Raw genomic sequence first — 25614 nt, forward strand, 5'->3', positions numbered from 1 at the left:
CCGAAAGCCAGATGTTGCGCTATGGCCCTAAAAAATTTGTTTGGGAAACACTTGAACTTGGGGAACCTTGAACTTGAACCCTTGAACAGACTTACTCCAGATTGATCATTAGTTGTGTGCAAGTATATAGACCAAAGATAGCCTATCTATAGACCCTGGCATATGAACGATCTAACCGGTGTGAGCTTATAGATCGACTATTTCTGGCGTGACACTCGCACGCGTGTAAGTAACGCAGGCTCAAGTCCCAGCCATCGGTTCTGTGGACATAAACTGCAGGTCTGATCCGAAGAGCCCCCCAAAGAAAAGGAGGGCTGGGGTTTTAGCACCCTCGTAAAAAGTGAGTGAGGAATGGCCAGGGATGGCTCCCGCAAGACACCGCTCCTATAAATCACCGTCCTTTCCAACATAAGATAAAGTCAAACCCTCTAAACTCGTTGGCAGTTGCCCTGCGAGACAGCTGCTAAATATGAGAGTACACAAGGGCTTGCGCGCCGCCGTTAAAATGTCCTCGGCAGGGCGGAGTGTCTGCAGTTTTACCGTCTCGTCGCCTGGCACTTAATTAATCAACTGAAGCCTGCTTAATTGGTTAGATCATCTAATGCGGGCTCTCCTTGATTTAATCTGAGGAGATGTTGAAGTGGCCGCCGCGCACCATTCGTTGCGGAACATGGCTGAATGTGGTCGGGACAGACCGGTGACTGATCTCCTCCCTGACCTCGTCATTGTGTCTCCACTCGGTGGGATAAACAATGGCAACAGTCGCCATCTGTGGCTCATAAACAAGTGTAAGAGCCGCAATTATCAGGCGATTACACATTGTCAACGGAAGCCACGTTGTGACGTCCTGTCGCTAGTGTGTGTGTGTGTGTGTGTGTGTGTGTGTGTGTGTGTGTGTGTGTGTGTGTGTGTGTGTGTGTGTGTGTGTGTGTGTGTGTGTGTGTGCGGGTGCGTGCGTTCGTTCATGCTTCGTGCATGTGTGTTTTAACCCCCTTCAACCCTTTCAACCAGGCTTCCCTATTTTAGAGATATAATTATTGGCAAAATGTAAAAAACTAATAATTGCAAAATACTTTTTTGCGTAATAGTATATGAATACCATTAAGGCTTTTTGTCAAACGATGAAGTAGCCTATTGACTTGAATTTCTGCATATCTGCTTTTTATCAAATCAAAATATTAGTAATACAAAACACAGGAGTGAGAGGATAACATGCACACACACTGCCACAGACCCCCCCCCCCATAGACACACACACACACACACACACACACACACACACACACACACACACACACACACACACACACACACACACACACACACACACACACACACACACACACACACACACACACACACGTATACCTGCCACCAGGAGCTGTGTAGGTCTGCATTCATCAGTTCAATGACTTCGCCTGTGTGAACGCTCAGAGGGGGTCCGCACTGGGGGCAGGGCACGCCGCAGTAGTCTCTGATCACGAGCATTCTGGGTAATCCTGGCCGACAGGGAATACACACATTTACATTTCACACAATTTGAGGCAGAGTGACTCACAAGTGCAACGGTATAAATCAACTGAAATCCCTCGATAACTGAGTATAGGAGCCATAAGGGTCAAAGGCATAATGTCAAGACAATGGGGTGTGGGGGGGGATGAACTTTATTGCGAACGCAATGAGCACTAACTATGAGACCCTGCAGATCATGTCTGTCTGTCTGTCCTGCTGTGACACCACCCGCCCGCCACCAGAGGGCGCAGCTGTAGCACACACACACACACACACACACACACACACACACACACAGGGCGCAGCTGTAGCACACACACACACACACACACACACACACACACACACACACACACACACACACAACCACACACAAACAACCACACACACACACGAGCTGCATTCGCTTCCCCGCGTTTGCGCGTCTTACTTGTACAGTATATAAGCTGTGAGCATGTACAGTAGATCTGCTATTTTTTGCTTAGTTTTGCAAGTTAGATCACAAGGTTTCAGCTATGATGATGCCTAATACCAGGTTTAAAGTGTTCAAGATGTACAGTATATTGGAGAACTTTCCTACAGTATTCTGATACTGTATAACCGAATACTGTGGTTTGTCAGAATGGCACTCTCCCTAAAGCACTAACAAGTCTTCACCATGCAGTCTTCTTCCTGTGCAGTTGTAAATGTCCAGTGCATCCTTATAGCAAATATAGCATTGTCAGTTGCACACACACACACACACACACACACACACACACACACACACGCACACGCACACGCACATGCGCGCACACACACACACACACACACACACACACACACACACACACACATACACACACACACACACACACGCACACGCACACGCACACGCACATGCGCGCACACACACACACACACACACACACACACACACACACACACACACACACACACACACACACACACACACACACACACACACACACACACACACACACACACACAAACACACACACACACACAACGTCCCACTGTTACTAAGACTAAAAGCCGCTGCCATATAAGCAGACACAGCCGCTTAGTCTCCCGGCGCTAGCACAGCCCCCAGCCATCCCTGCCCTGGAAACCATCCCTGAGGACGCTATTAGAGTTGACAGTGACCCCAGATGACTGGAATATTGCACGTCCCGTCGCCGGACGCCGGTTGGAACACAATAAGCACAACTGACTCTCATAAGCCCCCCTTATCGATGTTGATTTATCACAAAGGCAAAGCTCTGCGGCTCTAAGAGGTTGGTAAATAGCAATTTCTTTTTTTTCCTGCAGGCATTTCTCCCACAGCAACTCTCATAATGAATCCGCCCACTCCAGTTCATATCCGTGCCAGTATGGGTTTTTAGCGCTACGCCATGTGGTGTTAGTGAGAAGTGTCTTTTAGCACACTGGGTTACAGACATCTTTACACATCCCGCTGTCCCCTGACCCCCGCCCCCCTCCCCTACTTAGTCTATAAATATGCCTTGTGATTCTTCTGACCGTTAAGTTTAGAATTTTGTATTGTATTGTATTGTCTTGTCTGTATTATATACATTACTGATGAATTTAGAACAAAGGACCACAATGGAAACAAGCCCCTGGGCGTTTTTGTGTTATCATTTTTTGCGTTTTGGATGTTATCAGACCATTATAACCGTCATCAGCCCTTATCAAGACCATGCAATGGAGCCAGTATGGACATACATATTGACGTTGTCAGCCATTGTCCGACATTGGTCGCATTGTCCGACTAGTACTAACACTACCCTAACAGACTGTATCATATATGAGTGACTGACTGTCGCAAACGATACAGAGACACCTCCCTGACAATAACGCAGAGACAGCTTGTTTATTTTTGGACCACAATGCTTATAGTAGACGATATTAAGATGACCCCATGTTATTCTCCATAGAGAAATGACTTCCGTGAACCAGGGGAATCGAGGGGACGAGCGAGTGACATCAGGACTTCTGCGCTCTATAGGCCAGACTTGGGCATTACACGGCCCTTCGGCTGTCTCTGACCGGCCCATGAAAGGTTAGAAAGGTTATTAACATGGAAATTAGAAAATAAAACGTACGCCCGGCCCTGAACAATATTTTCTGTTTCTCATTTCGCCCCTTGGGAAAAATAATTGCCCACCCCTGGCCTAGGCAGTATGTAGGAAATGTTTAATGTCCATATTGCTCCATTGCATGGTCTGATAAGGAGCATATTTGTGATTATCGGTTGATAACGTCTGAAGCAGGCGTCATTTTAGCATAACCTTTGACTATACCTGTACTGTTATTAAGCATGTTCATAAAGTATTCAATCAATCAATCAATCATTCAATCATTCAATCATTCAATCAATATCACTCTCATTTTTGTAAATTCAAGTACATAGGCCTACTCCATATGTATTTGATTGAATATGTATCATGGAATATCTGTGTTTCTTTTTCCCTCTTTGAATAGGCAAGTGCCTAGAATCACAAGCAGGATAGATGCGCATCAATTCTGATCATGTGGAGAAAAAGAGAAAAATAAATAAGCAGAGGAAATATTAGATCACAAAGCCAAAAGGGTGGTCACATGATAACTCAGAGGGATAGCTTTTATCTTTGTCTATCCGCCACCAAATCTCACGCAGGCCTATATATCTGACTACAGCCTGAGCCCGCCCCCACAGTTATTCAGCCTCGGAGCTGAGATGAAAAGTGACCGGCTATAGAAGCAGAGTGGGTTTCACAAAGCGATGCACTGACCTGGGTCTGCTTGCCTCTGTGTCATGGTACCCCTCTGTGGCTGGTCGGTGGGATGGAGAGAGAGAGAGAGAGAGAGAGAGAGAGAGAGAGAGAGAGAGAGAGAGAGAGAGAGAGAGAGAGAGAGAGAGAGAGAGAGAGAGAGAGAGAGAGAGAGAGAGAGAGAGAGAGAGAGAGAGAGAGAGAGAGAGAGAGAGAGAGAGAGAGAGAGAGAGAGAGAGAGAGAGAGAGAGAGAGAGAGAGGAGGGTGGAGGGGCATATTATGAGATAGAGTGACACAGAGGGAGAGAGAAGAAGAAGAAGAGAGATTTTATTTTGCATCAAGAGCCATGCCAAAGAACAATATCACTCTTAAACATGTCTTGCTCTTTTATTCACCTATAGTCTCTGCACCAAATATTATGTCCCACCAAAACGGTGGGCCATTTTCAGGGAAATGGAGAACCAGCCCACAGGTTGTAAATACAATGTTGATCATGAACATTTGTCCGAATTGATGGGTATTGATTGAGCACAATGGTGTTATAGACCCGTAGTTACTGTATTTTCCCCTCTAAAAACACCCGAAACATGGCTGGAATTTGTTCTAAATGATTGATGGAAAAAGCTGCAATATCTAAAACGTGTTTTGTTTAATGTAATGTTTGTTTTAATTATTATTATTATTATTATATATATTTTTTCACAATGTCAATAGTTTCTGATGCCCTATGAACACATTCATTCTATAACACATTAATGAATGAATGAATGAATGAATGAATGCATGAATGCATGAATGAATGCATGAATGCATGCATGCTCATTGTGAACGTGTTGGACCAAGTGCTGCCTCTGAAGCATGCTGTGTTACTAATGCTAATGACAGGAGCTGTGCTGGGTAGAGAGTCAAGGCTGAGCCTCGGTGCACTGGGTGCACGGTCCTCCTACCTGTGGCCTGGTTGTGGCTGGTTCTGCAGGAGAGGAGATATACATGCAGACACAGTGTGAATACCAGATCAGCCCCGTGACTATACACCCTAGCGCACACACACACACACACACACACACACACACACACACACACACACACGCTGGCCACACCCTCCTCATAATGGGTTGGAATGCATAAAGACCTGCCGGAGGAGCGACCCATACGGTGCTTCAGTTGAGGAGGCAGGCCTGTGTGACACTGAGCTGTCGTTAGGTGTCTAGTTAGTCAGGGAGGGCAATGTAGCTGAACTAAAGTGCCAGGCAGGAGACACAAGGCTAAGGGTTGACACAAGGTTATACGGGCAGAAATAACTACACACGTAATAGCCTGTCTTCTGGTTCGTATGTTAAGAATCTAGGGAGTACAGGCGTCGGAGAGTGCAAGGACATAATGTACAGTAAGGTTGCATTTAACTGTATGAAGAAGGCAGTGCACGCACATGTGGCACAAACAGAAATATCAAGAAGAAGAAGAGTCTGCACACTGGTGATGCTGAAAGTGCTCCTCTGAACTTGTATTGCTCGTCAACGTTTCGATCTTATTCGATCTTCATCCATAAGTATGTCCTGATGAAGACTCAATAAGATTGACGATACGATACGATATATCGTATCGACTTTATTGTCAGCTTTCACTGAAATTTGTTTTGCATCCATGACATCACCGTTCAAGAAGCAGACAAGACATACACAATACATTACAAAAGATACATTACAGGACACTAATCACAGAAGCAGACAGGAACAAGAACAATAGAACATATCCTCTTGGTTTACCGATTTTGGTTTAGAATAGACTGGTGTACAAAATAGTTCTTTAGCCTGTTTTTCTTATGACTCTAAACCGCCTCCTGGAGTGCAACAGTTGATATTCATCATTTAAAACATGTAAGGGGTCAGAGGAGATGCTCTTCGCTAGTCTAAGCATGGTCTTGGTCTGGGCTTCTTTAAATGAATGTAACACGACCTCAACAGGCCTACCAACAATTTTAGCACAGATCCTAATTTGGCTATACAGTTTGTTCTTATATACTATAGATAGGCTGTTAAACCAGGCGAGCAAACAAGCAATAAAACTTCAGCATCACCAGTGTGTGCAGACGGTATTCTTCTTTGTGAGTAGTGTCTTAAGATCCTAATAATATTACACAACAGGGGAATTCCCCCCCCCCCCCCCCCCTCCCCGCAATGTGATTCATTTTCCTGAAATTATATTCTTTCACACTGTATTCACAAAGAACGTGAACCACGATAAAGAGATGACATTTTTATTTGAAATGAGGCTGATTATTCACCTAGTTCATGCAAAATACTCGCCGGTGATATTTTTTTGTTTAGGGACATCGCCCCCCCCATCTGATCATCTGAACATCACACACACACAAACTGAACATTACATGGCCCGGACTACAGTACTGTATATGTATTAGACCTATGACAATGCTGTTTGCACTTGAGCCATTTTGCACTTTTAGTTTGTACAGATCACAGTTTTTAACATCTTTACCCTCACCCCTACTCTGACTGTAGCTGCTGTGTTGGATTTTGGTTTAATTGGTATTGTTGACACATAAAGTTAAACTTTGAACTGTAGCAAGCTGGGTGAAGATAAAACTGATTTATTTTTTTAAATCAATGTGTGGTCCAGCCCACCCGTAGCTGCGCGCCTGGTTACCGACGATTTGATTTAAGGCTCTGTTCCATTTCGTGTGCAGTGGTTCTAAAACTTAAAAATTGCATGGACCCCCATAACTCTGAGAGTGCACATTTGTATGTAACAACACAGGCTAATAACCATGCTGCTTCCCTGTGGATCTCTGTTCATCATTGATGATGGAGGTCTGCAACTTCTATAACGTGTCTGTCATGCAAGCCTTATTTTCTTCCTGCCTCTATTTTTCTTCGATTTGAAGCCAGCCATCGTTTTGAAGGCAAATTAACAATAAAGGTGCATGCAGTGGGTCTGACGGTTTGCGAGATTGCTGTGGAATAACACAAACATGCACGCGCACACGCACGCGCACACGCACACACACACACACACACACACACACACACACACACACACACACACACACAGTGATGAACTGTGCACCACAGAATGAAATATACAACATCTCTGTACCTGTTCTCCCACAGACTCCCAGTCGGCCCAGGCATTCTTTGTGAGCCCCCACATCACATTTCATACACAGATATCCCTGATTGAAGATGCCCCTAACACACACAGACAACGGGAATTTTAGTTTTTAGGGTTTTTGTTTTGACTGAAACAACTCACATTGACTTACAGTAATAGTAATAGTAATAACAAATAATATATATTATATTAGGGCTGTCAAAATTGAATTGACAGCCCTAATATAATATATTAAGTTAATTAAATTGTGAAATGAATTAGATAACAAATATGTTAACAGAGAGACACCATCCTACCACACTGGTAGTATGGTAGTATAATATACAGAAAAACATGGCATATTTTGGACATAGCTCGAATGGTGATTAATCATGATTAATGTAATTGTATGATATATATATAAACTCCATTGTATGTTACTGAGAAGAGTAATAAGACTTAACAGACCATCGTTCTAAACACAAGAGTATAAAAGTCTCACCTGAGCAACAGGCGGCAGAAGCTACATGAAGTGATTCTCTCAAAGGTGTGCATCTTGAACTGGTGCGAGTTACTGCTGGCATTCTCTGGTTGGACATTTGAACTGAGAGCAAAAGGTAAGAAAGAACGACAGACAGAGACAGACAGATGAAAGAGGTTTTCATAACCCCGTTTTAACACACAGAACACAGTTACGTAATGCATGTGTGATCCACACTGCCAAAGTCAAATAAAATGTGGCCGTGTGAGACGGCATGTGAACCTGTGAAAGGAGGATGCCTTTGAAATAAGAATAAAAGCTAGTGACACCCCTCCCCCATGTCTGGCACACCAGTCACATCTACTTTAACTGAACGTCGCTGTGATTGACTCTCTAATGAGAACCCCACTTCTCTTTCAAAGGTTACTGTACATTTGTCTGTAAATGCAAAATGGTGCAGCCTTTATATAGCACTTTTATCCAAAGCAAATTAAATCAATTGTGCATCCATTCACCCATTCACACACACATTCATACACCGCTGTGGAAACCATGCAAGGCACCAACCGGCTCACCGTGAGCAATTAGGGGTTCAGCCTCTTGCTCAAGGACACATCGACACTAATTCTGGGGGAGCCCGGGATCGAACTGGGAACCACACGGTTCCCATTCGGCCGCTCTACCCCTGAACCACTGCCGTGTCTGTCTTAAAGGGGGTCCGCTCTTCTAGTGTTGTTTCACAAAACAAGATCGCAACCACAACCAGAACCACGTATCTGCAACAAGTATGTTACCAGAACCACAACCAGAACCACGTATCTGCAACAAGTATGTATAAGTATCAGTGGTCTCATATACTGTAGGGCCTAGCCCCCCACCCACTCCTCCCCCAAAAATGAGCAAAAGAGACATTTGTCGGATCAATCCAAGAATGCAGAGGCAGCGATGTATAGGCACACACCTCAATATCAAAACAATATGAAAAAGATGATGTCTCACAGGGCCAACCTCCCAGCGACACAACGCAATGAAAAAAATGTACCACCCAAAAGCCTCTGATTTGAAAACCAAGTGAGACATCAAATTGAAACAACAGACAGAGAATGCTTTGTAGTCTATTCGCGAATGAATGACTTTTGTTTTCCGTTTGTGTGGTGTGTGTGGTGTGTGTGTGTGTGTGTGTGTGTGTGTGTGTGTGTGTGTGTGTGTGTGTGTGTGTGTGTGTGTGTGTGTGTGTGTGTGTGTATGCGCGCGTGCAGTGCGCACAACTACTTATGATGCATGTGGGACATACAGAGGATAAGTCACGCAACACGCTGTGAGCTCAACTAAGTATAATTTACTGGAGTTGGGGCGTGCAGCATGGATTTCTACACAGAAGGCAATGTTCATGAGAGATCAGAAAAGGAATTCAAAAGGCAATTCATTAATTTCCCATAGTAACAAGCTGCATTCATGGTCTGCAGAAGGAACCTTTTACAGACGGGTAAAAGGGCAGGGGATGAAGCCCCTTCAATGTCTATGTGTGCACATTTCTGCTTCTATGACTATACTTGTGAGGGCCAAATGTCCCCAAAAATGCATTAAAATTTGAGATATAAAAGATAAATGATTGTTTTATGGTGGAGTTATACATGATTTGTATTATGTGCAAGCTCTCAATGTGCAAAGCTCTCAATGCGTCATACGGTCGCAGTGCAACGACTTGTGATCTTGTAGATGTGCGTGTGTGCGTGCGTGCATGCGTGTGTGTGTGCGTGTGTGCGTGCGTACGTGCGTGTGTGCGTGTGTGCGTGTGTGCGTGCATGCATGCGTGCGTACGCCAATTCACAGTGTGAGTGCTACAGTTGAGAGCTCATCAAACACTGCACATCAAAGTCAATATCTCTCACAGCACAACCACATACACACGAAAGCTTCCACACAAATAGGAATCCTACCACGAGGAGTCACATGAGAAAAACACAAAAATACACAAACAACACTGAGTGAAGGTCAGTGGATGGATGATCTGTGCTGTGTGGACTCACATGGCCATCTCAAACTGGTCCAGCCATTTCTTCTTCAGCTCCTGCGTCTTGAAAAAGAGCTCGAACCCGGACTGCCCCTGGCGATGTGTCAGGTTGAACCCGTAGCACCACTGTGGAAGAACGCAATGGTTGTTTATGTTGAATTTGCTAAAGTATTTAAAAACATAATGCCCAGTCAGTATACTGCACCATGTTTCAAATGATTTAAAGAATAATAACATAATTTAATACACTGAATATCAATACAAAGCAACTGAAAAACATTGTTATTGTGTTATGGACAACCAAGAAACAGCAACCAGTCAGAATCAACTTTATTGTCACATCACAGGTTTTCAGGTGTAGGCATATGGGATATACAATTGCACCCCTACTATTGATGCAGTTTAATGTTTGGTGTGTAATGTTTAATGTTTTGTTTTTTGCATACCGTACATTAAATGGTGAGGAGAAGAGCTGTCAAGAAACTGGACTTCTGAAATTATCCGGAGCACATGCAAATGTATGTTTATATGGAATTAGTACTGAAAATATGTATGTTCAATGTCTGCTCGTTCTCTAGGAAGTTTGTGGCTAGGGGTAAACTCCCTGCCCATCACTATGGAGACTGTGGTTTCTTCTAGGGGTAAACTCCCTGCCCACCACTATGGAGACTGTGGTTTCTTCTAGGGGTAAACTCCCTGCCCATCACTATGGAGACTGTGGTTTCTTCTAGGGGTAAACTCCCTGCCCACCACTATGGAGACTGTGGTTTCTTCTAGGGGTAAACTCCCTGCCCACCACTATGGAGACTGTGGTTTCTTCTAGGGGTAAACTCCCTGCCCATCACTATGGAGACTGTGGTTTCTTCTAGGGGTAAACTCCCTGCCCACCACTATGGAGACTGTGGTTTCTTCTAGGGGTAAACTCCCTGCCCACCACTATGGAGACTGTGGTTTCTTCTAGGGGTAAACTCCCTGCCCACCACTATGGAGACTGTGGTTTCTTCTAGGGGTAAACTCCCTGCCCATCACTATAGAGACTGTGGTTTCTTCTAGGGGTAAACTCCCTGCCCACCACTATGGAGACTGTGGTTTCTTCTAGGGGTAAACTCCCTGCCCATCACTATGGAGACTGTGGTTTCTTCTAGGGGTAAACTCCCTGCCCACCACTATATGGAGACTGTGGTTTCTTCTAGGGGTAAACTCCCTGCCCACCACTATGGAGACTGTGGTTTCTTCTAGGGGTAAACTCCCTGCCCATCACTCAGGCTGCGTCCCATCTGCCCTCAAGTCAGCCAGAGTAACACCACTCCTTAAGAAACCAACCCTTGACCCCTCAGACGTCAAGAACTACAGACCGGTATCACTCCTTTCATTTATTTCTAAAACCATTGAACGTGTTGTCTCCAACCAGCTCTCTCTCCATCTCTCACAGAACAATCTGCTGGATCCCAACCAGTCCGGATTCAAGAAGGCCCACTCCACAGAAACTGCCCTGCTGGCAGTCACAGAAGCACTGCATGCTGCCCAAGCTGCTTCCCACTCTGCAGTACTGATTCTCCTAGACCTATCGGCAGCATTTGACACAGTGAACCACCAGCTGCTCCTAGACACCCTAGCGGACCTAGGAATCGGTGGAACGGCACTAAAGTGGTTCTCCTCCTACCTCTCCGACCGGACCTACCAGGTTTCCTGGAAAGGGCTGTTATCATCCCCCCGAACCCTCCAAACTGGGGTCCCACAGGGATCTGTACTTGGTCCTCTCCTTTTCTCACTGTACACTAAATCCCTTGGCACTATCATCTCTGCTCACAATATATCCTATCACTGCTACGCCGATGACACACAACTGTTTCTATCCTTCCCCCCCTCTGCCACTCAGGTGGAAGAGCGCATCACTGCATGCCTGGCTGACATCTCACAGTGGATGTCCTCCAATCACCTCAAGCTGAACCCAGACAAGACTGAGCTTCTCTTCTTCCCAGCTAAGTCCTGCCCTATGCGGGAGCTAACTATCTCCGTAGACAACGCCCTGGTAACGTCTGTCCAAACAGCCAGGAACCTCGGTGTTGTCCTGGACAGTCAGCTCTCGTTCAAAGCTCACATCACAGCTGTCACTCGATCCTGTAGGTTCACACTCTATAATATACGACGAATTAGACCGTTCCTCACCCAGGAATCAGCCCAGCTCCTAATCCAGACAACAGTCTTGTCAAAACTCGACTACTGTAACTCCCTCCTTACTGGCTTACCAGCATGTGCACTTAAGCCTCTCCAGCTGATCCAAAATGCCGCAGCTCGCTTGGTCTTCAACCAGCCAAAATTTTCACATGTCTCCCCCCTGCTCCGCTCCCTCCACTGGCTCCCGGTCGCTGCCCGCACAGAATACAAAACTCTGATGCTGGCATTCAAGGCAACCAAAGGTATGGCTCCCCCATATCTTGCAAGTATGATTGAACCCTACAAACCCTCCCGCGCACTCAGATCAGCCAACGCAGGGAAGCTGGAAGTACCCTCACTAAAAACGCCTGGGACAACGCTCCACACGTCCCAAACTCTTCTCCCTTCTGGCTCCAAAACTGTGGAATGCACTTCCCATTGCAGTCAGAACTGCAGCATCACTCCCAATCTTCCGCCGTAGTCTGAAAACCCACCTTTTTAGACTCCATCATGGCCCATAGCACTTACCCTACCCCCTTAGATAGCACTTCTGTAGACTTAGATAGCATCTGATATAGACTTATAGCATGTTATGTAGACGGCACTATAATTGCATTGTATATAGTCATAGCACGCCATAGTACATATGTATAGCATAGTAGTATATATATATAGTTTATATGTATAGTCTCATAATATAGATATTCCACTGTTACTTTCTTAGCTTACGCATGTTTTATGATAAATGCTTTTGTGATGTATTCCCATGCTTTTGTTCTTGATTATTGTAAGTCGCTCTGGATTAAGAGCGTCTGCTAAATGCCTAAATTGTAAATTGTATGGAGACTGTGGTTTCTTTCTTCCACAGCACCGTCATCTTGATTGGGCATTCCAACAGACTCAACTGGGAATGCCCATATATGGGCATACTGATACTGACATCTGAATATTAATATCAAGGACCTCCATATATGGACAGATAGAAATATCCACATATGGGCATAAAAGGGACATGCAGGCAGATGAATACAACGTTAAGACAGGTTTAACGAGTACTCTGACAATGGACAATTGCATCATCACTTATGTCACTATGAGTCAGCCATGCCCAAGTTCTGGGTAAATCTTGCCCAAATATGGAGGTCCATGACTCGATCAGATCAGCCACTACGTACTCTGATTAGCAATGTCGGAAACCATAGTGACTTGGTGTCAACAAATGTGGATGCCATGAGAATCAGAGTACAAGAGCCGGCCTACTCTGAACAACGCAGATCAGGAACAGCCACCTAACAAAGAAGATGAAAGCATAGTTGTTGTGCAGCCATGGTTGATCAGGCCAAGCAAGTTCATTGAGGAAGGGAGAAAAAGGAGTAACAGTAGAAAGATTAATGCTGCATTCACACTGCAGGCAAGCTACAAAAGATACAATACACAGCACATCTGTAGCGTTGTATCTTTGTATCTGAAGTTGAAACTAGCTCCACTTTTTTGTAGCTTTTGCAGCAGCTACAAACGTTGGATGTATCTTTGTATCTTCATGTCGCTGGCTTCGTCTGAAAATGAGGGGGGCCTACACACGGGGGACCCACACACAAAGCCACACGTTGGAGCCACAAAGAAATATGAAAAAGAGCTAAATAATAACTACATTGGAACACAGGTTCCTTTGTTCCATTTCCTGATTTATTTATTTTTGTTTTTTCATTTCCATTTTTTGGTTTAGATTTCCAGGCGGACAGTGACGATACCAACACTTTGAGTTGGTAGATATTTACCCCTGCTGGGTAATGATTGGCTTGCACTCACATGGTCCTGAGTGTTTGAGAGCCCTGCTCGCCATTAAATCATTGATGACTGAGGGCGGTGCTCTCGGTGCACACACAGTCTGAAGTTTCATTTAGTACAGCATGATATATGGCCATAAGCAGCCTTGAAGGACCCAGTGCATTCATCACCTGACATTAGCATCCCCCTTAGCATCTCTGTCTGTGTGTGTGTGTGTGTGTGTGTGTGTGTGTGTGTGTGTGTGTGTGCGTGTGTGTGTGTGTGCGTGCGTGGGTGCGTGTGTGCGCGTGTGCACGGCTGCATGCGCGTGTATATGTTTGTGTGCACGTGCTTGCGTGCGTGTGTTGGACATACAGTAAGTACTGTAGAATCACCATCCTACTTCTGCAGTGTGCATGCGCGCACGCTCGTGCGTGCGTGCATGTGTGTGTGTGTGTGTGTGTGTGCGCGATGGTGTGTTTTCAGTGGTCGTGCATTAGTGATCAACTATCTGTATCCACTTGCAGGTCCGTGCATAAATGCGGGCTCCCTTTCTAGTGTGTTTTCATCAGTGCAGTGTGTGTGCGCGTGCGTGCGTGCGTGCGCGTGTGTGTGCGTGCGTGTGTGCGTGCACATACTGTGTAATCTGTCTCTCGTGCATATGCAGATATATCTATTGAGTTACAGTAATTGGCTAGGCTGGAGATAACGGAGAATGATGTCAGAGCCAAACATGGCCATCGCATTAGAACACTGTTTTTGTTCCATTAAAACGTCAAGACATGATTGTATGGTTGTATCAGACATTATGTCAGTGACCTGGTCTATAGGCATGACATGCACGCATGCACAGTCACTCACACACACACGCACACGCACACGCACACGCACACACACACGCACACACACACACACAGAGAGACACCAGTTTCCAATACATTAACTTCTACTCCACTATACATCTTAGAGGCATATACTGTACTTTTTACTCTTTACATACAAGACCTTTGCAGTATTGATACTTTAACATACTAAGTACAAATGTGAGTACTTTTTCCACCACTGCACGCACGCACGCGCACACCCAGCAAATCACATCACACGCGATGACAGGGGCACACAGACAGAACGACACGTGCTCCAACATAAACATGTCACCATACATGCAGCAAACACAATGCACAATATGCTCACAAAAGAGAAGAAAGCACCAGAGAGCGAGCGAGCGGTCCCTCCCTGGCAAGCTGTCAGTCTTACATTAGCAATCAGCATTGGAGTGAGAAGGCACCATCTGTGACGATACATCAACAAGGCATCAACAAGTCTACTGCAGCACCACCACGCTGTCTGGCAAAATGCACCCGTAGGGCAAAGACAAGCTTTGTTGTTTAAAAATCCACACAGCGGAGGAAAAGTACAGCCTATAGCAGGGGTTTTATAATCAACTTTGCCGGTTTCCCCGCGAGAATAAAGGAGAGCATGACCCTGGGTTAGAGAATAAAGGAGAGCATGACCCTGCCACAGAATAAAGGAGAACATGACCCTGATGACCCTGCCACAGAATAAAGGAGAACTTGACCCTGGGTTAGAGAACAAAGGAGAGCATGACCCTGATGACCCTGCCACAGAATAAAGGTATAAATCAGACAAATGAGACGGCCTCATTTGTTTCAGTAGGAAAGAAAAATATATTATTTAAAAATGTGTATTATTTTTGTTTATTTTGGCTGAATCGCAAGGTCAGCCATACAGTATTTTGCAAAAGACATGGTCTGAGTGACAGTAAATTAATTGGTCGGCTCGGCCGGTTGGCCTAACAACAAACCACTCTAGGCAATCACAACACAATCGTCCTTTCGGGCTATGGGATGTAGCCTATCCTATTAATAACCAACCTTTTCGTATCAGTTTTCAAAATCGTTCCTACAGTTCCTACTATAATGTAATCAATGTAATCAAAACCAATCTGATTCATTAGAAGATTACTGCACTGATATATGTTGTGGTGCTTGCGAATTCAGTATAGTTTAACACACCCAGGCAAGCTCAATATAAAGACATAATAAATAACACTAAAATGTTGTGGAAACTTTCTAAATTAGATACTTAAAGTTGTCACCCTCTACTTTCAGGGGATGTGTATCTTAATCCCACGCCAGTTGCTGAAGACGTAGATCAACAGCGCAGCGTCACAAACAATCCTGGCTTTGCTGACGTCCAACATACACCAGGGTATGAGTTTGCTGATATGAAAAGCAAATTGCTCACCAATGAAGATATCAGCTTAGATGAGTTATCAGCTGACTCAATAAGTGCAACACTGCACTCAGTAAGCCGGTCAAGCACTGTGCCACTCTACATGTACAGTTTTATATGTAATGTTATATGATGTAGGCTATACGCCTAAAGGTGCGTTCAGACTTGGATGGTTAGAGCGGCACGATTACATACAAAGTCAATGCAAAGACGAGAATTGTGCAAACGGGCGCGGCACGACCTGCCATGGTACAAACGGGGCGAACCGAGGCGAATATACAGTATATGTTCAGGTCTGAACGCATCCGCCTGGCATGGGGGATCGGATCAACATATTGTTGCTGTCGGGAGGAAACCTAACTCCATTTTTGAGGTTCTTGAGTTTTGGGCTTAATATTGATGACATCGGGATCTCCATCCCTGATGATGTCACGTGATGTCACTAGGGTGACCGACCAACCAACCAAACAACCAACTGACTGACTGAATGAATGACTGACGGGAAATGCACAATTTCCTAGTAATTGCGACCTGCAGTCGGAAAAAAAAGAAAAATACAGCATATTCAATTCATTTCAAATTGAGCTTTATTTATTTCCCTGTCTCTCTCTCTGATCAAGCTCTGGTTTGTACACAAACCGATTTGCAAACTGTGATGTCAGCCATGTCCACATATGGACATAACTGTTGACTAGCAACACTGATTTGCGCTGACAGCATGTCCCATCCATATCTGTTGGGCAAGTCCAGTCCATAAAGGGCCACCGGTAGACCAGTCACAGTGATGTGATCATAGTTCTATTATAGATTATCGATTACCATTCATAGCCGAGACAAGGCGTTTGGTTTAATTTGGGATCGGCAGCATGGCTGGACGAGGTGGCAGAGCCAACACATTAATCAACCTGCAGGAGGCCTTGGGCATCGGTAGAGGAGAAGTACCTCCAAGCGCCATGGAGCCTCCACCCCGGTACCCTCCCCTGACAGCCCAGCCGGTCCCGTTGCACACAGGGCTGGATGTGGGGTACATGTCTGACCTGAAGCAGGAGCTGAGAGCTGCCTGCAAGAACCTCCCCTTCTACATCAAAGTAGCCGCACCAAGGACAGACGTGGAGAAGTATTCTGACAGACACCGGCGAGACGAGCCCAGAGGCAGCACCGTGGAATGGAGGCCAGACTGGAGCCGGTTTCCCAAGGAGCTCCGCATCAAAGTGAGAACCTCTCTGGGAAAAGCTCTGGTAGGTCCACCTCGAGTCACTCTGGGAAAAGCTCTGGTAGGTCCAGCGCTTAAGAAATCCATCGTGGCAAACGAGGAGGAGGTTCTTTCCCAACTGGAGTCTCGGGAGAAGAAAGAAGAGATGGAAACCGCTGCAGATGAGGATAATGGGGAGCAGGCAGAGGAGGAGGATCTAGAAGACGAAGGAGACGGGGAGCTGGAGGAGCAGACGGACTATATCATGTCATACTTTGACAATGGAGAGGACTCTGCAGCAGACAGTATGGATGAAGCCACCTACTAGAACCTCTAGAACCCTCCTCATGTCCTACACAGCAGTGTTCTCCATAGGGGCGATCTCCCTGCTCTTCTATTGAGAGACCGTGTCAAAGGTCATGTCTCACCTAGACACAGACATGATGGTCAAGATTCAATTTATAGCCTAAGCAAACAGGCAGGCTTTATTAGCCCAATCCCAATGGTAAACATTTCAGCACTCAAAGCTGAAAGCAAACAAAAAGGTAGGAGCGCACACCAAAAGTAGGGAGGTGCTGACCATGGCAGACAAATAGAAAGGAGAGGTTGCACAGATACCAAAAATATTGGGTTACCAACGATTCGACAAACAAATTGCCTTCTTCAGGGTATGTACATTTCAGCACTAGCACAAATCCGGGGTAGAGGGAAAATATAGTAGCACATACAGTATAGTGCAGCTTTGCGAGGTCTGTCAAGAACAGTGGAACATGGGAGGAATTTATTGACTTCACTGAGAAATAATGTTGTCCTGTCATATATTATATGATACATCATATTATGTAGATGCATCCCACACTTTATGGGGTATCCTGCAGAGTGATATTCCTATGTTTGAATGCTGGATTGCTGTTATGCTGCCTATAATGCATTTTAATGTTAGCATAGTTTTACTCATTTTGTCTGTGCATAATGTGCTCTTTCTTTTATGTTTCTTCATCCATCAACCTGCCCAGGGACTTCAGATGAAAAGCCGGGCTACATCTGGCACATTCACATGGTGCATCTATGTTCTCTCGTGTTTATCAATGTGCATGGTTGGTCGCTTTTTAAAGTTAAATAAACCTTAAATCAGAAAAATACAACAAATTTAAATATGCCATTATCTTTTCAATTCAAAGAAAAACATAATTCATTTGAATTAAGTCATTAAAAATACAATTGTAATCAGGTTCTGTCAGGTTCTGTCTTTTTTTGTATTAGTTTATTTTGTAGTGAATAAAACCTGCAGGGAAAACATGCATGCATTTTCATAAAACCGTGAAGATCAGGAAAGCTGGAAGAGTTGGAATGGCACATCTGTAGCTCGTGTCCTGTAGCTCGAGTTTCGTGCCCACAGAATTGTTCAGTTTGGATGAGCTCGCACAGCCTCTGTCCCATCCCAGTAAAATACAAGCCTTCCAGCATTTCAAACACGGTCCGGCCATATACTAGTGTTATTTCATATGGTCTCAATCCCCATAGGGAGTGATTGTAATTTTCTTCAGCCACCCCACAGGTCAACAATAGACAGTGATCCTGGCTGTTCCCAGGGATAGAGGACGGGACATGTCTGCTCTGTGCTCTACAAGCTAGGGCCTTCAAGGGCTCTCTTTTTAGTTTACGGGCACCTTTAATCTCATACCATGTGCTGATACTCTTTTTCTGCACATTAAGGCATTAAGACCTGAGGCAATTCTAAAGAGGTCGTCTAAGTCCTACCAGTTTTCTGAAAAACGTATGTTGCTATATTTTCATGTCAAGTACCCCCAAAATTATATATGTACCTATACCACCAATATCTCAATATATTTTGTTCCAGGGACCCTCAGAAGAAAAGATTTGAGTTAAAAATGTTCACTTCAAAATAAATCTATTCAAAATCAAATTTATATTCAAATATTTGCACAAATGTTCATGATTTTGAATAGCCAAAGTATAATACAATGGTTGAAGTGGTTACACAGATGCTTTTGTGGTTTGAATGGCTTAATGCCAAATACCTTGCACATACCTCCTGCTATGTTCATTCACCTTATGTCTAACCTCATGTACATGCTGTACCAGCTGGATATGCCATGTGTAAATATGTAGATATCTTTTGTTTGATAATTATTTTCCTCCTTGCTCTCCCTGTCACCCACTCACCCTCTCCTTTTCTTGTCTCTCTCTGGGGGGGGGGGGGGGTTTCCTCACCTGACTGAGTGACTGAGTTCACGGAAGAAGCAGGGGAAGGCATGTCATTTTAGATGTTTGCGTTGGCCATTCAAAAATAGTAGATATACAAGCAAACAGCACGCTGCAAGCTTGTACATTTGTTTTGAGTTTTTTTAATGATTTGAAAAATATCTACATTTTTGGGAAAATGTTGAAACATTTGGAATTTTTAACACATATCTTCTCCTCTGGGGCACCCTGGAACAAAATATTTTGAGATGGGGGTCAAATACATGCCTTTTTGGGGAGAGGGTAAGGTCTTAGCAGCATATGTTTTTCCGAAAACATTTAGGATTTAGAAGACATTTTTAGAATTGGCCTCAGGTGTTAATGGGTCAAATGTGTGTCGGTGAGACTGTGTATACATAGAGGTAAACTTGATAGACTTCACAGAGCAGTGCTAGCCTGATTATCAGACCACTCAGAGAGTATCAGAGGGTATTTGGGCTGGATCCAGGCTAGAGCAGTGCTGCTACTGTAGGAGCTTTGAATTCAATGATTGCTCAAGGACATGTCAGCACGGTAGACTCAAAGCTTGGAGTGGCTCCCTCCAGTCATGTCTTTTATCACTGCACACCATACGGCAGAATCCTGCAGTATTCATCTAACTAAGAGTGCATAACCCTCAGCGTTCCATTAGCGCTACATGATTTGCAGTGTATTATGACACCCGTCACTTTCTACACTACACATGTTTGGTTTAAAAATGTTTGCTCATACTGGTGAGGCAAATGTTATTCTAAGGGCCATATAATTAAATGATTTCTAACCTTCTCTAACACAGTGATTCTCAAACCTTTTAATTTCAGGGACCTCCAGTTCGATATGCATCAGGCCTCGGATCAAATGGAACCCCATAAGGGCCCAGTTGATTCCTACACTATTAATACTTTTGCCTGGGGACCCCATGGCACCACCTCAAGGACCTCAGGGGTGTCCTCGACCCCACGTTGGTGGGGTCAATCTTAGAATGAACGTGTTGACCACTGACCTTTCTGCCCTCTTTGTCGGAGGTGGGGTTGTTGGTGATCTTATAGACGTTGAAGTGAAGGATGTCTTTCAACTCGTAGATGTCTCCCCTTCTCTTGCATACAATGACAGCCACGTCAAACAAGAAAATGTGCCTGCAATACACTATTAGTTAGCGAAAAACATTCTCCCTGGTCCACTCCGAAAATAGTTATTTTAAGTGACAGAATTACATAAATTACGCTTTGTTGTACTATATGATTGTGGCAGATGACTGATATCTAATGTTGGATGAAGGGGTTACATATTGCATAAACTGGTGGGTCATCCCAAGCAGTACTGTATCAGATGGCCCGGTCCAGCTCACAAGCAGCGAGCCACTCATCACTATTAAAAGAGGAATGCATCTCACCTATCCTGTTTCTTCTTGTCAAGGTTGATGGAGACCACGCGTACCTCTCCATCCCCTTTCGGCCGACCGTAGGTAATCAGGGGCTCTTTCTGAAAGCAGAGAACGGGGAGTTTGTGGTTAGTATTAAAAAATGCAACATACAGTAGGCTGCTATCTATCTATCTATAAATGCACCGAAAAATGTCTATCAGTCATTCTGTCTGTCTGTCCGTCCTTCTGTCTGTAGCCTACACCTCCTTATATTAACCTGACTCCGCCAGATGGGGCAGTAGAGAGTACTCTCTACTGCCCCATCTGGCCAACATCATTTTCATATATTCAGAACGGGTAAGGACTAGTAGAACCAATTAAGTAGTGTGACTATACCAAGATTAAGCAAAACTAGTATATTTCAGAACGCTGTGACTTTTCTCAGCAACTTTCTACTGCTTAAATGTACTGTGGAGTCACAATATTTGACCGCCATTAAGGTATGTTGAGCATTTCCACAGGACAAGTTCAGCACCACGGACAGCGCCTGGTCCTCAGGCAACACTGTTAAAAGGATGGCTGTTCTACTGGCAGTGGTGGAAAAAGTACCAATACTGCCATGTAGAAATACTCCGTTACAAGTGAAAGTCCGGAATTCAAAATGTACTTGAGTAAAATAAGTATTGGCATGAACATTTTGCCTACTTAAAGTACCAAAAGTAAAAGTACTTATTGTGCAGAATGTACCATTTCAGATGTTTTCCAATGAATACAAAACTTTTGAAAATAGCAGATGTGACGCATTGTGAACTTGTAGATTGTCTATTTTCAAATGTCCGAAATGTATATAGGGCTGAAGTGTTAATGTATGTTTTGAAATAATAATCAAAATCTATGAATCTATGAACTAGTAGGCCTAACTACATTTTTCATATAATTGTAGTGGAGTTAAAAAGTACAATATTTGCCTCTGAGATGTAGTGGAGTAAGAGTATTGGAAATTGGAAAGTACAAGTACAAATACCTCAACATTGTACAGCACTTAAGTAAATATACTTAGTCCAATTTTCCACAACTGTGGAACAGCCAACAGCTGCTCGTAATGTTCTGCGCACTCTCTGTAAACAAAGTCAGATCAAGTCAATTCGTCTTCATTAAGACTGAGAGTCTGCTGACCCACATCCACATGCACAGAAGAACAAAGAAACTAACTGGCCCACACGACAGAAAAACAAGAAAATAAGAAATGTTTTACATCGCCTCAATATAACATAAACAAGAGAGCAAACAGTTACGAAAGTCATTCAAGCATGGGTTTTACCAGGTTTTCAATTGAGCGCTGGTATTGGTCAATCTCCCTTAGTGTCTCGTTGTCTCTTTTGACTTCGTTAACATATTGAGCAAGGTCCTGGTTCACGGGCACGCACGCACGCATGCACACACACACACACACACACACACACACACACACACACACACACACACACACATTTGAATTATTAGGCGCAATACAATAGACCCAAACACTGATCAGAATTAGGTTACATTATATGGTCCAACCAGATATAACTGCTGCACATGCACAGCTGAGACAGAACAGTATTTAGCCAACTTTTGATTTGAACTTTGATTTCCCAACATTGGCTATGGCATTTTTTGGACACTATACAAAACGTTAAAATGTTTTGAGGCAGGAAGGGGCCACTGTGACACGGTGACAGGTGCAAAGTATGCATGTGCAAGTGCATGTTTATTTTTCTCTCCTCACTTCACACCCACTGAGAGTAGAAGTGAGAAATGCATGGTTATCCAATCACAGCACACGCAGCTCAGAACCAGACAGGCAGACCTCTCCTTCCTTGTGATTCCTTGTGAACACGCCAAAATAGCAACGATTGCCCTCCATTTACTATAAACACAGCACTTATACCGTACCTTCATGGCATCCAGCGCCGTCTTCAAGTTGCTCTTATCTGCGTCGTCGAGAGTGTGTTTGACGAGCTCCTGTTATAGGAGAAGAAATGATGAGAGTGGAACAGCAGTTGGTACTGCTGTCATTTGGGTCAAACTAAGCAAATAAAAAAAATCAATAACCGTCAATTGCCCCGGGTCTCCCATGGGTGGATACTTAGTTGCCCCGGGTCTCCCATGGGTGGATGCTTAGTTGCCCCGGGTCTCCCATGGGTGGATGCTTAGTTGCCCCGGGTCCCCCATGGGTGGATACTTAGTTGCCCCGGGTCTCCCATGGGTGGATACTTAGTTGCCCCGGGTCTCCCATGGGTGGATGCTTAGTTGCCCCGGGTCTCCCATGGGTGGATACTTAGTTGCCCCGGGTCCCCCATGGGTGGATGCTTAGTTGCCCCGGGTCCCCCATGGGTGGATACTTAGTTGCCCCGGGTCCCCCATGGGTGGATACTTAGTTGCCCCGGGTCTCCCATGGGTGGATGCTTAGTTGCCCCGGGTCTCCCATGGGTGGATGCTTAGTTGCCCCGGGTCCCCCATGGGTGGATACTTAGTTGCCCCGGGTCCCCCATGGGTGGATACTTAGTTGCCCCGGGTCCCCCATGGGTGGATACTTAGTTGCCCCGGGTCTCCCATGGGTGGATACTTAGTTGCCCCGGGTCTCCCATGGGTGGATGCTTAGTTGCCCCGGGTCCCCCATGGGTGGATACTTAGTTGCCCCGGGTCCCCCATGGGTGGATACTTAGTTGCCCCGGGTCTCCCATGGGTGGATACTTAGTTGCCCCGGGTCTCCCATGGGTGGATGCTTAGTTGCCCCGGGTCCCCCATGGGTGGATACTTAGTTGCCCCGGGTCCCCCATGGGTGGATACTTAGTTGCCCCGGGTCTCCCATGGGTGGATACTTAGTTGCCCCGGGTCTCCCATGGGTGGATGCTTAGTTGCCCCGGGTCCCCCATGGGTGGATGCTTAGTTGCCCCGGGTCTCCCATGGGTGGATGCTTAGTTGCCCCGGGTCCCCCATGGGTGGATGCTTAGTTGCCCCGGGTCTCCCATGGGTGGATGCTTAGTTGCCCCGGGTCTCCCATGGGTGGATGCTTAGTTGCCCCGGGTCTCCCATGGGTGGATGCTTAGTTGCCCACTCTACAAGTTCACAAGGTGCAAAGCAACACATTGTGAGCTTGTAGATCGAGCTCGTAGAGCTTGTAGATCGGCTATGTCGTTGTTCGCCTATTATGACATGGCCAGGATTAGGATGGTATAGGATTCATGTGGTTAAGAAATGTCAACCTTTTGGCCAGGGGGGGTATTTGGTTTCCCATGCAGGAGACACAAGGTTTGATCATTCTATCCATCCAACAGAAAAGGGGGATAACATGATTTTTTATGTGGCTTTATAACACTAAACGAATAACACCGGATTAGGGATGCTTAGTTGCACTCCACTGACTCCCTGTGAAGTATAGAATATAATTTAATATCATTGTACTCGTCTATAAAGCCCTTAATGGTCCAGCAGACAGGCATAATACCATCATATTTAAAGAGCTCATCATTGTACCCTATTACTAGTATACTGCCATCCCAGAATGCGGGCCTACGCTTGTGGCTTCTAGAATCTCCAAGAGTATAAAATGAGAGGTATAGAGCCTTTAAATTGTAAATTGTAACTATGGAATGAACTTCCCATTGCAATCAGAACTGCAGACTCACTCCCAATCTTCCGCCCTAGTCTGAAAGCCCACCTCTTCAGATTCCATCTTAGCCGTAGCACTTGCCCTAGCCTCGACAACCTTACAGGCGTATGCAAAGACTCAATTTATGTAATTTAGATAGCATTTTATGTAGACATAGCACTCTATAGTGTATATACTCATAGTTTTATCGTACAGATATTCTACTGTTAGATGGATGTTAGGTTCATAGCTATATATGATTGTTGATTAAAAGAAAATATGTAATTGCTTTATTATACCATGTGTTGTTCATGCTTACTGTAAATCACTCTGGATTAAGAGCGTCTGCTAAATGCCTAAATTGAAAATGAACAATCAGGTTCCTCTATTGACTATATGCAGGCCACGGCCATCTTCTCAGATGATAAGTTAACTAGGCCTGGCTGTAGAGCACCAAGTCGGTAACAATGGAAGTTGTAGATCCATGCCCCACCCGGCTATGCAATACCCGTTGTACCCGTGTCAGAGTACCCGTTCCACCCATCTGTCTGTGTCCCTTTATTCCTATATACGGAGTTCTGTGTCAGGCATGCCCAAATATGGAGTGTTGTGATGTCAGGCATGCCCAAATATGGAGTGTTGTGATGTCAGAACAGGCCAGCTCCATATATGGAGCTCGGGCAGGGGGCCCATTCCAGAGCCCGGGCAGAGGCCTTTTGTGGTGGTTCTGGACAACCGTGGGTCTGACCGACTCGACACCAGGCCCTGCACTCCCTGTGGGGGTGTGGAACGGGTGTCTAATTTGAAGTCAGTGGGGCGAACGGTTCTCGATTATATGGTGCATTTATTGATTAGGCTTCGACTGCTCTTTTCTCGTTGAAAAAACGTTGCATGTACATAGCCATTATAAATGCTTCACTTTTCAAGATTTTCTTTTGAAAAGGCAGACCTACAAGCTCACAACAGGTCGCACTGACTCGCACATAGAAAATGTTTAAACAAAGTGCTCATGTGGCCTATAGTTTCTTCTTTTGGGCTTGTTTTCATAGATCTTGATGCTTATTTCTCTTGCAACATCTGTTATCAGCAGTGGACTGGGCCTGGTTTCTGGTCTTTCTGAGCTGTGTCTCTA

The 25614-nt window shown here is 44.9% G+C and overlaps 1 protein-coding gene across 1 annotated transcript in view; it reads right to left on the reverse strand.

Annotated features, from left to right (window-relative positions):
* The window catches only part of LOC310870396 (guanine nucleotide exchange factor VAV3-like), a 63256-nt gene that overhangs the window by 17596 nt on the left and 20046 nt on the right, over window positions 1–25614 (reverse strand). The window contains exons 11-20 of the mRNA XM_083781599.1: window positions 22784–22852; window positions 22170–22256; window positions 20879–20967; window positions 20489–20621; window positions 9886–9995; window positions 7877–7978; window positions 7381–7472; window positions 5214–5236; window positions 4287–4326; window positions 1369–1499 (exon numbers count right to left, since the gene is read on the reverse strand). Of these exons, the coding sequence (XP_083637725.1) occupies window positions 1369–1499; window positions 4287–4326; window positions 5214–5236; window positions 7381–7472; window positions 7877–7978; window positions 9886–9995; window positions 20489–20621; window positions 20879–20967; window positions 22170–22256; window positions 22784–22852 (876 nt within the window). The remainder of the gene's footprint in view (window positions 1–1368; window positions 1500–4286; window positions 4327–5213; window positions 5237–7380; window positions 7473–7876; window positions 7979–9885; window positions 9996–20488; window positions 20622–20878; window positions 20968–22169; window positions 22257–22783; window positions 22853–25614) is intronic.

Source organism: Protomyctophum parallelum (assembly GCF_964188405.1).
Source record: "Protomyctophum parallelum genome assembly, chromosome: 14".
In the NCBI taxonomy this organism is placed as follows: Eukaryota; Metazoa; Chordata; class Actinopteri; order Myctophiformes; family Myctophidae; genus Protomyctophum; species Protomyctophum parallelum.